The sequence below is a fragment of the Acanthaster planci genome, linkage group LG02 (assembly GCF_054643075.1).
Source record: "Acanthaster planci isolate LZ-2023a linkage group LG02, COTS_SCS, whole genome shotgun sequence".
Taxonomy (NCBI): Eukaryota; Metazoa; Echinodermata; class Asteroidea; order Valvatida; family Acanthasteridae; genus Acanthaster; species Acanthaster planci.
Genome location: NC_141778.1, coordinates 26,670,992 through 26,687,205, shown reverse-complemented (window position 1 = coordinate 26,687,205; position 16,214 = coordinate 26,670,992). Strand labels below are relative to the sequence as shown.

At 40.6% G+C, this 16,214-nt stretch overlaps 1 protein-coding gene across 10 annotated transcripts in view; it reads left to right on the top strand.

The window, feature by feature from the left end:
- Positions 1-16,214, top strand: part of LOC110975884 (serine/threonine-protein phosphatase with EF-hands 1-like) — a 61,023-nt gene that overhangs the window by 36,366 nt on the left and 8,443 nt on the right. For all 10 annotated transcript variants that reach the window (XM_087132782.1, XM_022228744.2, XM_022228743.2 and 7 more), the window contains 7 exons: positions 5,011-5,177; positions 7,971-8,010; positions 9,146-9,307; positions 10,367-10,654; positions 11,191-11,333; positions 13,798-13,904; positions 15,498-15,601. In XM_087132782.1, the coding sequence (XP_086988908.1) occupies positions 5,011-5,177; positions 7,971-8,010; positions 9,146-9,307; positions 10,367-10,654; positions 11,191-11,333; positions 13,798-13,904; positions 15,498-15,601 (1,011 nt within the window). The remainder of the gene's footprint in view (positions 1-5,010; positions 5,178-7,970; positions 8,011-9,145; positions 9,308-10,366; positions 10,655-11,190; positions 11,334-13,797; positions 13,905-15,497; positions 15,602-16,214) is intronic.

The following is a 16,214-nucleotide window of genomic DNA, read 5'->3' as shown; positions in this document are numbered from 1 at the left end:
TAAATTGACAAAGAAGTTTGGTCAGGTTAAAAGTCAGTCTTCCAGATTGAGGCATACCCTATTGGGTTGTAAGAATGAATGCGATTCACCTCCAAAATAATGAAATTACATGTACATTTGTACCTAATAGCACAAATTGGTTATCTCTCAGTTAATCCTGCTGACAAAAGTAATGTCTCCTCAGCAGTATGGGCTGAGTGTCCCATTGTCTGACATTTTGAATTGCTCTTTGGCTGAGGGAACTGTTCTGCTCCAATTGAAGGATGTCATTTTTGTGCTGATTTCAAATCAGAGACCCCCTAATGTTGATAAACTATTAGGCCAGTTTCACTCACGTCCGTCTTTGCTAAAATTGCAGAAAGTTTTTGATCACTAAATGGGTTGTTACGAATATTGGGGATAAGATTGATATTCACCAGTTTGGTAATGTTTCCGGAGTTTCAACCAGCCACTCTCTGGTTAGTCTTATTCATGTTCTTTTTCATGGTGCTGTGCAGGGAGAAATCGTAACCTAGGGACGGTGGTTCGTGTGGACTTCTCGAAGGCATTTGATTTGGTCCATCATACTATGCTTGTTAGGAAGATCATAGCCATGGGAGTCTGTGCGGCCATTGTGCCGTGGATATCCGATTTTCTCCACAATAGTAGACAGTGTGTTTGTCACAGTAATGTACTTTCTGACTGTGTGCATCTTAGGGGAGCCCTGGATTTCAAATAATGATTAATGATGCTGATCAAGAATTTAATTCTAACTATTGGAAACATCTGCATAAATACTCTGCCAACCTCAGCAGATTTGTCACTAAAAGCAACATGCTAGTTCTGTGTTATTTTGTATGCTTTGAAGTGATTTTGGCACTGTAGAAATGTCTTCTTTGTTATTTTGCTGTGAAAATTCTACAAAATTCTGTATCAATCAGACATTTAAAAATCTGATACAAAATGGTAAATTGCAGCTTGAAAGGCTTTCCATGTTACAAAAACTGAATTTTTGGTACCCAGACAAGCTTGAGTATGAGTTTTTGTCTGGAATCCCACAAGTGTGTGTTCTATACATGTGCTACTAAGTTCATTTCTGCTGAATCCCTGCTGCTGAACCTCAGAGTTAAATTGGGAATCCAGGGCATCCATTTTCAGTTTCATTAGTGAAGTTTGGCTCATAGTTCGCTCACATGATGTGTATCCCCCAGGGATGTCTGTGTTTGTTGCTGTACACGCTGTGCATTGTACATCTTTCCCAGGTTTTGACAGTGCATGCAAAGTAATGGGCATCACAGCAATGGAAACAAACATAATGAAAGCACGGATCATTATCTGGAAAATTCAGTCAAATTGAAAACGTTGCCTTAGCAATGCTAAATGCCCAACAGGTTGCCATGGTGACTCTCCTGCTTCAGTATTTTATTTTTGTTCTGGAGTGACATCATCTACAAACACTAGTAGTTCATCAAGGGTAGAAAGAGGTAAATAAAGGAAGCAGGGACTGTGCTTTGGCTGCTGGAGCTTGCTGAGATCTTGTGGGGAAGCGTTTCATTAGTCACCAAAAATTAGATTGAAGTTGAGCTTTGAAGCTTATCATGGTGAAGGTGGCAAGTCAAGTACAGAGGTTTGCAGTAGCACCATGCAAGGATATCTTGTGTGGTTGTAAAAAGAACCGGAGAATCAAGTTGTTTGGACTTAGTATGCATTGATCACAGTGACATTTTATCTCCACACAGCAACTGCCATGTACCCTGTGTCATCCTCATAATTTCTTAAGCACGTCTCTTTCCTGTTCACACCTGAAATAGTCACTATACTGACACTTGTTTTGATGCCTTTTTGTCAGTAATATTTAAACTGCAAGGTTTTCTTAGGGGTATATTACTTCATTGAAATCTCTGATGTAACACTGACTTATATATGTTTTCTGTCGTTTGCACAATTTATAGCATTTTATTCTGGCTGATAATTAAACCAGAGGATCTCTGATACAGTGCAGGAGATTCTAAACAAAAATGGCCATCTGTATCTTTTGGTGAAAGAACCCTGCACTGATATCCAAGACTCAAACCTCACAGAATCGGGGAGTGACTGGGACGTGATTTGCATGCCAGGGTTGGTTCAAAACCAGTTCCGGTACCTTATCAGCTGTACATGTAGGTGTACTTTATTTTGTTTTGGAAAGGGTCGTTAGCAGCACTGTTCCATAGAACCGTTACATTGACTGTCAAGAAAGAGCGGGGTAGACCTTTGCCATGCTCAGGAGACAATTCTTTATTCCAATGACATTTTTCACCCCCGCAACATCCATGTTTCAACACAAGTGTAGTCCCCACTACTGTGGAACAGGCATGTGTGCATTACAAGTGTGGCTGCAGTGCATGCAAGTCCACACACTGACTTGCAATTTGACCGCAGAGTTCAAGCTTTGTCACTAGCGTTTATTGTAGAGGGTTCACTATACTCTAGCAGCCTGAGCGAGGTTGAATGAGCCTTTTCTAAAAAATAAGGAGTGTTTTGGCCAGTGTTGGACTCCATTTGCTATCTGTTTTTTTCTTCTGTGCTCAGGCCTCTTGGTGTACAATTTGTCCTGGGAAATTAAGGCGGTGCATAAAAGCGCCGACATGCTGTGTCCATAATGGACCTCTGGGGCTGTTCCTAGCTATCTGTTGTCAGCATTTGTCCATGTGCGTACATGCACATGTCTTTGCAAGTGGTGAAGCCCATACTCTGTAGCAGCGCTACAAACAAGACTTGTATTCCTATTGCTTAACAGGCCACCGTCTCACCCTTAAATGCTGTAGGGCTCGTTCAGTTTGTTTAGGGATGAAAGAGATAGCTTAAGACAGGAAAGCAGTTGTTTTTTATATATAATTATTTGATAATAATAATTGTACACGCAAGTCGGGGGGGAGCAGATTATGAGGTTGGGTTCACTGATTGAATGGGACAAGCCCTGCCTGCTTCATGGTGCGTTTTAGCACTGAGAACAAGCTTCACAGGCTTACTCAGGCAGGACTCGAACCTGCGACTGCCTGCTTAGTAGTGCAGATCTTGTAGGGACTTACTATACTGGATGTGAACTGGCGAGTTGACCTCAGCAAGCTCATTGGTCAAGTGGGAAGATGCCTTCACTAGCTGGAAGAGGGTTCATATCGCACTTGAGTTTAGGTTATCAAGTCATAAACTGCACCATTGATGTACATGTGGATGACATGCACAAGCCTAACTACATCTTGTCACAAGCATCTGTCTCCCCCTCAATTTCATTCCAGCATTAGACCAGCTTGTTTATTGTGCATGCTACGGTTATCATACTGTCCCCAACATACAATTAGATTGTGCCAAAAGTTGTAGACCAATCCCGTACTCGTAATTTCCCAGTATTTTTCTTTCCAGCCATTCAAAATTAAGGTGTAGGTTGCGTTCAACCTGCCCAAGTGTCGTGCATGATGTTACATACATTTATTGTGTGTGTGACCGTGGTTATTGATGTCCATTTGTTACTGTCATTATGAACATGTGCGAAAGAATGTGGACAGTAGTCTAGAAGGGTTGTGTGTGTGTTTACTGATTAGAACATTCTGTAGTCCAGAAGGAAGACTCACCCAAAATTTTTTGAATGTATGAGAGTGGAGCTGAGTGTGACAGGAACCAATGTCAACTTGCCTAGAGACACCTGATGTACATGTAGCAGGTTTTGTTTAGCCAATCAGTGAAAGCTGTCCCTGATTTGACCTGACCCACCAGTTTGCAAATACAATGCCAAAAATCTGTCTCGACAGACAGTGGAAGTTTTGAATTAAGCAGTCAATTCTGGGCAACTCTGAGTTAGAGATTATTGAATGCATACATTAAAAAAGTATTATAAGATCTGGTCAAGTCAGCATTTTTAGTCAAAGTTACTATATATATCATGTAAATTTTGATTTTGAATGAATCTGATTCAACTGAAACCTAGAGTCACTGAATTTTGAATACTTGAGAGTGTTGTACGTGTGGACCGTTACGGTGGTAGATATTCCTACAGAAAATTGTGACTTTTAAATCAAGCTGGTTAAATTGAAATTGCTGAGGAAAGTACCAAGGTTGCTGTGAGCCTTTGAAAAAATTGGGTTCGATTCCAGACTCCAAATCTTTGTAAACATAATTATTTCAGTAGCTTAATTTTGTGAATGTAATTCATAACAAAATCATTGCCTTGTTTCCGTCATCAGTTCTTTCTGTACGAAGCTTTTGAATTCGTTATGACAAAAAAAAGGAACTTGCAGTTAGGGGTGACACGTATACTCTGTTCCTGTTGAGGTAACCTTTTTTAAATTGTCGTTGATTCATGTCTTGAGCATTGCTATAATGTTGCAAGGGGCCATGACTTGTGGCCACAGGGTTAGGGGTTTAAATCCTCATGTACCTGTAAGCCATTCACCATGAACAAGCTAATTTACTGCCATCCACCGCTCTGCAGCCAAGTGTATTCAGAAATGGAATGGTTTCTGACTTCTGTAGGTAGTAATTTATGGCATCCCTCCCAGGGGTGTAGTGATATTCCGATATATTTCACACCATAGACACAAGTGATGAAAACAACCTGCCCAACAAATCACATCTTCAGGTATTTAATTTTTACAATAAGGTCAATGAGCCTTATGTCTGAAAAGTACTCTAGCCACAGATCAAGGCTGTACTCTGCTTAAGGGATGCTGAGCATGAGAGACTTCCTCAGTGATGAGCAACGCAAGTCATAAAAACAAGCTCCTTTGAAAAGACACTTGATTAGTGCCAACATGCAGCCATTCCCTGCTGCATTGCCGGCATTGTGTAGTGTACTGGTTTGTGCATAATTCATTTGAATATTTAGTTCCATCCAGCTATTCAATTCTTAACTTGCAGGTGCAAATCAAAGTGATGGTCGCTCTGTTGACTCTCACTGAGCCCAGAAGATACAAGGCTGTACACTTTTCAAGAGATACAAGTGCATGTTGGAAACTAATGTATTTGATTAAGAAGTTGTTCCGCTTTCGGTTTCAGAATGGCCTGCCCTCCAAGGAAAACCCTTACGTCTTCAACGGCGACTTTGTAGACAGGGGACCCAATTCCGTAGAAGTTGCTGTGCTGCTGTTGGCCTTCTTTCTGGTCTACCCCAATGAGGTCTACTTGAACAGGGGCAATCATGAAGATCACATCATGAATCTGAGGTGGGCAGATGTCTCATTCCGAAAGGCCATGTGTCATTTTGTGTTTATTCGCTCACTGTGTTGGCTGCTCTGAAACTATGCAAGCAGATAATGTGCGGCGATGTTTTCCTGTGTCAGTAGCTGGTACACTTACTTGTTTACTACTGTAATTATTAACTGACCGGAAGTAGTAAATTTTGTCCAGTGTGTGAAATGATAATAACAGGTCTCATTTGTCTAGAGAAAATGAATTGGACATAAAAAGGAAAGTGAGTTTCAGTGAAAGAAGATCGAGCCTGATCACAGTCAGAATTTATTTACCTTTGCAAAATTTGAAACCCTTTTTAGAAATATTTCTTCTATTTTCCTACAGAAAAATGTTACCCTGCCAAGAGAAGAGTATTTGTTGTCAGTGTTATCAGCAGTTTTCAGCCATCGCTGAGTCTTTTGTTTGAAAAAAAAAGGTGTCAGTCCAATTTCCTTACAGGGTTTTGCACCGACCTGTTCCATGCACATGTACAAATGCCCCAAATGCTGCGAATTTCCGACAAACCCTGTCAAGACAGAATACCAGCCTATCTTTGGTGTAGAAAACATCTGGCTATGTGTTCCCAAAATGACTTTGCAATCAGCGGAATGTCCACTGTGCCTGAGCAGTGCTCCCTTCTTTGCTGTGTAGTGGAGTCCCCTCGTAATGGGGTGTACTTTACCACTTGCCAAGTTAAAGCTCTCCAGCGGTTAAGTGTAGTGCCATTATTTTGAGGACGCAGGGGCCATTGCTTAAGTTATTTCCATTCAAGGATATCACCACTTTGTATAACAATCTCCTCAGGGAATTCAAGATCTAAAGGCTTGTTTAACAAAAATATTGTTATTGCCAGCATTTGATCCTTGCTGCTACAGACCAATTACCCCCATGAATGCATTTAGTATCATTGCCTCCAACAAGGTCAGTTGAGACACTTAAGTATAGGAAATGAAATCCATTGAACAAATACAAGTACAACCCAAAGAGCATACTGTAGGCTTCGCGACGATTCAAACAGTCCATCCATTTCACTATCGCCGATATGTGTACAGTTTGCAGCATCGCAGACACCCGTAGTGTGTTTGTGCTAATTTGATAAGACCAATTACACCTGCAGAAAGAGCTTTTATGGTTTTGCAGGCATAATGATGTGTAAATTAAAGTTTGATTATATACGTACCTGTTAATAAAGAGCACTTTTCTACGTAAAGAATAGTAGACTGACTTTTTATGATTTTTTGGAGGAAGAAAGACAAATATATTGTACTTTAATACAGAATACCGAATATGCTTGTTATTATTTCCTTTGCAGTAACCCTATATTACTGTTATTGGAATTGCATTCCCATTTGCAAAGTTAGCACACATGTATACATGGAAATAAGTAGAAACTTGAAGCAAAGAATTCGAAACCTTTCTAGATGTGCAGATTTTTAGTCTCTGCTAAACTGAAATTTCAAATTGGCCATGATGGGAATGTTACTTGGATATGGGTCATTCTATAAATTCCGGGTCCAAAACTGGTATTTTTGTGTCCCTGTTACGCCCAACCTGTGTAATTTGATGCAGCAGTATCACTGAAATTGATTTCAAACTATTTCCATTTGTTTGGCAGGTAATTTGCATTAATTTATTACTCGTGGAAATGAGAGAACTGTTCTGAACTTACAAAATCATGTCAGATGTGACAGGGACACACAAAAAAGTGGACTCCTAATTTATAGAATGACCCATATGTGTTTTGTACTGTGTTCTACTCTTAAATATATAAAATTACATTTATCTGATATCTCTTTTGGGTTTCTCTTTGAAAAGTTTTTTTTTTAACCTTTACATGTAAAAGTGTTAGTATTTTTCTTGACAAATGAGGGAGCCATGTTTGTGATGTCATTACAGGAAAACCCTATTCAATAGGGTTTTTTGTTCTGATTGTGATCCCGCAAAATTGGTTCAAAATTGGTTTGAAATTTTTGTAAGAAAATTATCTCACTGGCCAAACTAATGCCATGAAATTAAATGAAAACTGTGACAAACAAAACAATTTATGAGTGTGAGTGCAGAAATAGCTGTAACCCTGGCATTTTCTGCCTTGGATGCCATCACACTCTTGCTCATAAATATACAATGCCTGAGCGGTAAACACAAACAGCCGGAAAACGCTTTCAAAATGACACAACAAATATTGTAAGCCGGTTTAATGGGACGCATGAATAAATCACCTTGCCTAGGCCATTTAAAAGATGAATGGGATGCATTAGGGATGCGGTTTTCTACGTTGGTCATATTGTGACTTTGGTAAAAATTTGCAGTTCTCCTACCGTACATGTATCTCTAGTTCAGTGTGCAAGACAACAAGTGCAAAAGATGCTGTACGGTCGATAAAGAATTCAATGAGACAAGTGCCATTTTGGTCTTTCTCTGAATTCCACCTTCTCGTGGTTGCCTTCAGCCAGTTTCTATGGGTTTCATTTGGTAACAACCTATCCAATGAGTCAGAACAGTGAACAGTATGTGAGGAGATGGGGTACATGCTTTCCGTTCTTAAATTTTCAATAATTATTGAACCATTGCTCAATATTTCAATGGCCCGTATCTTATTTTGGAATGAAACCCTTCACATGTGTTAAAGAAATTTTACAAAAAATTTTCTATTCTTTATTGTGTACTTTTTGAAGCAGCTCAGAAAGAGCCCCCGTTTTAGTTTTAATGTTGTCACTCATATTCAAAATGAAAACTTTCTGGTGTCTTTTTCTGATATGTGATTGAAGTTCTCCCTATCACTTCAGGTATGGTTTCATCAGGGAAGTCCAGATGAAATATGGAAAAGTGAGTACCCTGTGGCTGTTCTATTTAATGTCGGCATTTCTTGTGACAAATTCAACCTGACTTGTTTCTCAATTTGTCAAGTTTTGTTGAACAATGTTGTTCATTTACCCTTACATGTCATTTCCCTTGCGTGAGACTTGTGGGGTGATTTATTAACACTGGTCAAATGGGACTGTTGGTCTCCTCAATAGTCAGTACACCCATGGGGCCACTTGTAATGGAGACAGGGAAACATGCATAGGGCCCTGCAGTATGGATAATGTCTGATAGATTTTAGAGGGTGTATCAGTTGGTGTACAGTAATTACATTTTGCTGGTTTTATTGCATCTGTTTCAAGAAGTGTCCCTCGGCTCTCCAGGCTTTTGAATTTGAGGCTTTACAGTCACTGTTTATGATCTTCCCAATGAAATAACAGGTGCTTCATATCCCTGTTGCATGGGCCAGGAGTCAGACTTTCATGCTAGACCACTTATTGGCACTTATCAGCGTCTTCCCTGGAGAGACTGTTCAGGTTTAGAGCTGCTGGTTTCAATTTGTCATTATACACGTATAGCTGATGGGACAAGTTCATGAGCTACATTTGCTTCATTCTACACATGGGAGACTTCCCTGTAAGGTTAAGTTGAACACACAAATACAAAATTGCTCAGGGGAGGGTCATGCAACATTTCTGGTCCTGAGGTGCTCAATGATCAGAATTGCTTCACTTCGGGATAAAACGCATCAGCTTACGCCAAGGGACCATTAATATTTCACAGCTTCTCTGGAGAAAGCAATTTTTCATCATGCCTGATACATATTTATTGTTGCTTTGAAAGTTCATTCCTCAAGGCTCTTTCAAAGGTAAATTGTTAAGTTAAAAGTTCAGTTTTTCTGATTATTGTGTGAAATAATGAAGTTTGTTCAGCTGGCATTCTGACAAAGTACTGCTGTTGGTGCAGTGCATCCTCACATGAGGCTCATGTGAGTTGTCACAGCGCCATCTTTTGTTGCCATACAGAATCAAATCACAATGACAAGCAGTCACTGCCCTTTTCACGGTGTTGTGAAGCGAGAAATTCAAAGCAAAGGTATCATTTTGATGGAGTGAGTTTTTGTTTTTACCTTGCCCACAATTCTACTCTTTGACCCCAGCCCAACTGTAAACAGCAAGCACAGTGGATCATCCCCCTCTTCAAGGATGTCTTCTCCTTATTGCCCTTGGCAACTGTCATTGACGGGAAAATCCTGGTCACGCACGGTGGCATCTCAGACAAGACCGACCTGACGGTGCTGAGCAACCTGGACAGGCAAAAGGTTTGACTGAAAGCCTTCCTCGAATCTTTGAATTGGACAAGAATCAAGCCTTAAGAACATGTACACTGTCGTTATTCATGGGTGAACCCCTGGATGAGTCCAGAACACCATGAGTTGTTGGATCAGTTTGTGGCAGTACAAAGAGAAATTGGCTGAGTGGTTTCAGCAGCAAGGAAGAAAGAGCGAGGCTGTTTCTAATGAGGTAACCAGTACCCATGCGAAGACCGTAGGTTCCAGTGACACTTGGTCTTGCATGCTCTGTGCCTTGGGTATGCAAACCTATATATTACCACAGGCAGTTTATTGCCCAGAAGGCATGTTGTTGACATGCCATCTCTGCTTCACATACAGAATGATTGATGGGGGAGGGGAATTTCCCAAGTTGGAATCATAGACTCCAGAATTACCTGTCTCTACCCAGTAGTATATATGGGTACCTATGGTAGACATCTGGTTGTCTCAAGCTGTTGGAGATAAACAAATCTGATGGCTTGATGAACATGGATATTAATTGTGATACTTTGATACTTTACTTTAGATAAGTATTTATTATTCAGAAACACTACAGGCACTTCACCCATTCCTATTGGCCTAGAGCCTGTCACTTGGGGGGTTTTAGTAGGTGATGAAGGTGCCAACTGGTTTCAAAGACTTTCCTTTTTTCAAGTGAAATTTTGAATCCTATTATAACCAATGGATCCACACATCATAGAGTGGGAATTTCCCTTGATACCAACTCAGCTGCATTCTGCATCACATCACGCGGCAAGTGCCATGTGTGCCAATTTCCAGATATTATATTTGAATATTGTTACATTTTTGTAGCACCCTTGTGGCACATACCATAGACAGTAGAGGGGAGTTTCAAGAAGCATGAACAAAATTTATTAACAGAGTCAGTGAAAAAATATGAATTTTGACTTAGTTTTTCCTATTTCATACAAAAAGTATTTGGCATCAGCTCGGTCCTTCATCTCCCGGCTCCCCATCTGGTTTAAATAAGCCAATTTAAAACCTCCCCATATCACTTTTCTCATTATTCCTTCCTCTATTTTGCAGTACAAGTCTGTTCTAAAACCTCCCTTGAAGGAAGGAGCCGAGGAGATCACAGGAGAGGAGGACGACCTGTCAGACAAGGTCAACTTCTCGGAGTGGCGGCAGATCCTGGACGTCCTGTGGAGTGACCCCAAGATGGTGGACGGCTGCCAGCCCAACCTGTTCCGCGGCGGCGGGAGTTACTTTGGGCCGGACATCAGCAGCAAAGTGCTGAAGAAGCATGGCCTGGACCTGCTGATCCGGTCCCACGAGTGCAAGTCAGAGGGGTACGAGTACACCCATGATGGACTGGTAAGGACATGTCATTCAAAGTAGAGTTTGTCAAAGAGAAAGGTTTTCGTCAACCAAAAAAGGTTTGGTAACTAAACACGGTGTTTGTCAACCAAAAGAGTGTTTACTAACCCCAAAAGTGCTCTCAGAGCCCAAAATGTGTGTTTGTCACAGGTGGAGTTCCATACAGCACTTTCCTCTGTCCAAGGTGACCTTGGTGTTGATTCCCGGCCCTGGCAATATGTGAACGGACTTGTTCATAGATACACCACATGACCACACAATCTGACTCACTTTGTGTAAATTATAGACTTTCCCATGCAAAAACTGCCATCTTTACAAGTAATGCGATTTTTGACGGAAACATTTTATTTATTTAGGCATAAACAAATGTACCTTGTGGTCAAGTGCACCTCTAAGTTAAAGGTTATGGGTTCAGGTCTCACTCAAGCAAGTTCGCAACTCTTTCCTCACAAGCTCTCCAAAAGCACTGGTCATAGTACAGCTCTGAACAAATCAAGTAGATACACACTTCATTTATAACCAACTTACTGCAGGTGCTGACAGTCTTCTCTGCGTCCAACTACTACGAGATGGGCAGCAACCGGGGAGCTTACGTCAAGATGGATTCTGACCTGAAGCCGCGCTGCATCCAGTACATGGCCTCCAAATCCCATCAGAAGCTCTCCATGGCCCAAAGGTAATGAGGGTTATTTCATAAATTGGGTTACCAACTTAGGACATATTGACCCAACATCTATAGACAAATTGCTTGGCAGGGGATTCACTCATATCATTCAGTCTAACTGAAATGTATTGCCTTTCCTTAGAAATTGCAGCCAAAAATCCTACCTTTCTTACCTCAGACAGACCAAAATATATAGGTAAATGCCCCTTCACTGTTTCTTGTGTAAGGGACATCAAATATGATTTCTGACTTTTTTGTTGAAATTAATACTCTGCGTCATGTACAAGAATGTACTCCCCTTGACAAAGCATTGTGAGATTAACTTGCTTAGTTCAAAAATGATAAGTCTGTGCAGAACATGCTTGGGGCCCTATTTGGTGTCCTTCTTACACTTGAAACCTAGAAATCCCCTCCTCCCCCCCCCAAAAAAAAACATTCCAAGCCTGCAATCTTTTTTTTATATATCCACACTCTTATCAACTAGCATATGAAGTCAAAGGTGAACCCAACAATGTTCTCATTTCTCAGAAACATTTCACAATTTCCTGCATAAAGGGAGATACCCAGCAAAGTGGATCTTTTTTTCCAAGATGTATTTTTGCATTGGGGAGATGTTAATTTATATAACAGGTTTTGCCCTTACCCAATGTATATATTAATAAATACTGTATGCTCAGTGCTTGTCCGAGAGCTTGCGAAAAAAGTCACAAGCTTACTCGGGTGGGACTCGAACCCACGACCTCCTGCTTACTAGTGCAGACGTCTTAACCACTCGACCACCAAGCTTGCCGGGGTTGACTGGCCAGTCCGAGTCAAATGAAGCAGCGGGTACTGCGAACTATTTTCAAGATGTATTTTTACGTTGGGGAGATGTTAATTTATATAACGGGTTTTGGTAAGGGCAAAACCTGTTATGTAAAGTGTGTCTTGTTGACACAGGAAACATTTGGGTTTCGTGCTGTGACTCTCACTCAACTAGTTGTGCGATCACTTAGGTTTAGTGTCAGTAAAATTGATTTCTTGTTTTATTAAATGAAGGGTAATTTTCTATATGCAGGGCACTATTTAATACATACAAGAATCCCAAAACATATTCCAAAGCACTTTAAACAATGTCACACAGCTTTGGTGTCCCCTTACATGTGAAACTGTGAATTAGTATTAATAAATCCACACTCTCAAAAGTAGTTACATGTAGGTATTTCATCCTTTGGTACCAGATATTTTAGGTTCAAGTCCCACAACTTGAGCCTATAAAATCATTTGATCGTATGTGTATTTGACTCTGTGTAACAGTGGAAAACAAATTTCAAATGTAAGGAAGGACATGAGAGTTAATGTAGCCCCACATTGCTGGAATCACCCATTGACAAAACCTTAAGGAAAGGTTGTAAGGGCTTGGAGGTGTAGTCAGGTTCATCAGAAGTCAAGTCACAAGTCAATTGCAAATCAGCCATTGGTCAGTAAGCCTTTTGCAAGTCAACTTTGAACAAAATCTGGTCCACTAAGTTATCTGATTGCTCATAAATATAACAATTTGACTTCCCCAGAGTAAATACATTGTTGCTGTACTTCGTGATTCAGGGCAAAGCTTTTGCATAGCGACCACCATCTCTGGAATGGACTGGTTCCTTTGTGGCCTCCATATCCACTGTGAACAGTGTATTGGTGCAAGGCGTCTTTAATGTAACTAAGCAACAGCTTGCCCTGAATCATAAGGTATAGCAACAGTGTCTTTAGTCTGGAGAATTCAAATTGTTATGTTTATGTGAATTTAAGGAACTCAGTGTACCAGATTTTATTCAAGCTTAACTTGCAAAAGGCTTACTATGAGTCAGTCAAAAGACAGTTACATTTAAAATCGAAAGTCAGCCATGAGTCAGAAGTGAAATATAAGACCAAGCACTTGTCATTCACTTACAAAATGACAAGTAAATCATGAGTCACTAGTCAGTCATTAGTCAAAAGTGAATTCACAAGTCAATCAAGTGTCATTCATTGATAAAATCACAAGTCAATCATGCGTCAGAAGTCAAATCACATGTCAGTGAGAAGACAGATCACAAGTTAATCATAATTCTGTCACAGGTACTCGTACAGTCGCGAGTGTATCGTGACTCAGTCACAGGAATGATTACAAGTCCAGTCCTAGCTAATCACCGGTAAAATCACATGTCAGTCATCAGTTGGTCAGATTTGAAATGGCAAGTCAATCACAAGTCAGTTGCGGGTAAAATAAAAAACCACCAAATGTAAATGCTTCAGACTTTAGCCTCTTATCAGAGAGTTTGATGTGTCTGTGGAAAGGAATCAAGCTGTGCTTAGTCAGGGGGTCGCAATAAGTAAGACCCAGATCATAAAAATAATGCCTGGCACCAGACCCAGACAGAGCCAAGATTTATTCCACCCCTCTCCTCCAGCAGTATCCCTTCTTCTGAATGCCAGCCTAAACTTTGCCCATTTTTTGCATCTTTAGATTAAGCATTGTAGAAAAGTCAGCACTGAGAGATCTGAAAGAAAAGATGGCCTCAAACAAGACCACTCTGAAGCAGGGATTCCAACAGTTTGACCCCAATGGCACAGGTAAACTGCCAGACTTTTGATATTCACTTCATGCAGCATTGGCCTGTATAAGTTAGCTTGCGTCTGAGGATTTTTCCTCTTGGGTGCAGCCTTATGATTTGTGCTTGATCTTTTGTGGGATAATCCCATCCTCTCTCCATATCTGTGGTGTTTCAGGATTAAAAACTGGTTAGCTTATTCCAGTAAACTTGGTAGCAGAATGGTAGTGTCGTAACCAAGTCACTTTCAACAGCTAAGCCAATTTTTACAAGTCATGGCACAAGTTGTTTTCCTGCAAGTTGGGTCATAAGTCAATTTTTCCCCTGTCAAGTTAGAAATCCTTATACTTCCGCACTTTCCTGGCATCTTTTGTTGTGACCTGCGGGTACATTGTATGTTTTCAAAGCAGGTCTGACTTGTCTGCCTAGTTTTCTCCATCATAATCGTAGTGTCCTCTTATTTCCAGTAATAAAACAGCAGTATCATGAAAAGACAGAGCAAGTTTTTTCTTGCATAGTTTGTAATGTCAAGTCACTGTCTTCCAAGTCAAGTCACAAGGAATTTTTCCCACGTCCAATCAAGTCTCAGGTCAATAAAAAAGGGGCTACACTATCCAAGGGCAGATCCAAAACCATTTTTTTTTTAGGGGGAGGAGCAAACTTGTTTTGAAAGAATATTTTCCTGTGGTGAAAGATTGAGTGTTCCATTTAACAGTTGTTGCCTGAGGTGTAGGGGTCCATGGTTTACAAAACCCACGGACCCCTATCACAGCAGGCAACAAATGTTTTGTTATACCATGGTCATAGAATACACTGGAAAGGACTTATGCATTAAATGTGCATATCTTATTGCAAGATAAATTAAAATACTTTGACTAATTGAAAAACTTGCACAGCAAATTAGGCATTAAGTAGCAAGGAAAATAATTGATTGTGATGTCTTTTGTTGTAGTTTTTTTTTTGGGGGGGGGAATCTAGGATTTATAACAAACTGGGTTACTAGAGAAACCTGGGATTGATAAAGCACTTGGGTTTTTGTTGACTGGTTGAACTTCAAGATTCACAAGATTGAAGAGCAGACGAGAAGAAACAACAGCATGGGCATTTTATATAAACAGCAATGGTGGTTGTGGCAGAAATTCCGATGAGAGCATACTCGTGTTCCACAAGCATAGCTGGGTGCATGAAGTTTAGTAACCCGCGGATCTCTGTCATAATCAGAGTGAAGAGAGTAGCACCTGTGAAAGGACACAGTGCTTCAGTGTCCCCCACACAGTGCATATCTCCTACAATAATTGGTATGTAGTACCACTGCGGCTATCCACTCTTGTACCCAAGATTAAACAGTTACAACGCAGTAGACAGGACACATCAACTGTGGGAAAGATCACCATTATCCATCATTTTTTGCGGCTCAGCAACGTTGCCAGTGCGCTCGACACATGAATGATACATTCGCGCTTGTAGCATATCACGTGATCAATTTGTGACCAATAAGAAATCACTATGACCTTGGTGTAACAAATGATTCTGCTTCATCTCATGAAGTAGAGCATTCGATCTGTTACGATATGATACCATGTGTGTTCAGCATGAGATTGTTTGTTTCTGTCAGGGTTTATTACATTGACACAGTGGGCTCATGTCATGGAGGAAGTGCTGGAGCTTGCCATCCCATGGCGGACACTGCGAAATAAACTCATCCGAATTAATGACCAGGTAAGAGCAATGAGAACCATGGGCGTTGCCCGATGTTTTCTTGAGGGGGCAGGATTTTCTTTTTTTGGGGAGGGGGGAGGTGCCCATCAGTCGGACTGTAAAACCGTTAACACTAATGGGGAGCTAATTTAGGATATTTCAAGCAAATTGGTCATTTTCAACCCTTCCTTTCGTTGTTTTTTTACACTTTTCTGGTTTTTTCCCTTTTTTATTTTTCATTTTTTTCAGGGAGTGGGCAAGTGGCCCCCCAGTGCCCATGATGAGAACAAAGCCTCTGTGTCCAAGGTCCAATAAGGACTGTGTGCTTAGAGTTTTGCCTGGTAGAAGGGCATAAGCCCATTGTTCATGTATTCAAATCAGTCCAGAAAAATCATGGTTTCCTTATAATATCTCAGTCACTTCACATACATGTATTACAGTGCAATGCAATTTGCCACAAATAAAATCAATTGCAAAACAAACAAAAAGCTCTTGAAAAGTACAGTCAGTGCAGAGAAAAGTACTTGAGTACAAGCTGAAGCATTACAGCATGGTAGTTGTAGCCAGTACGTTTCAATGACTTCAAGTAGGAGAAGAGTACTTGGGTGCAAGTAGGAGTGTTGCAATGTGGCAA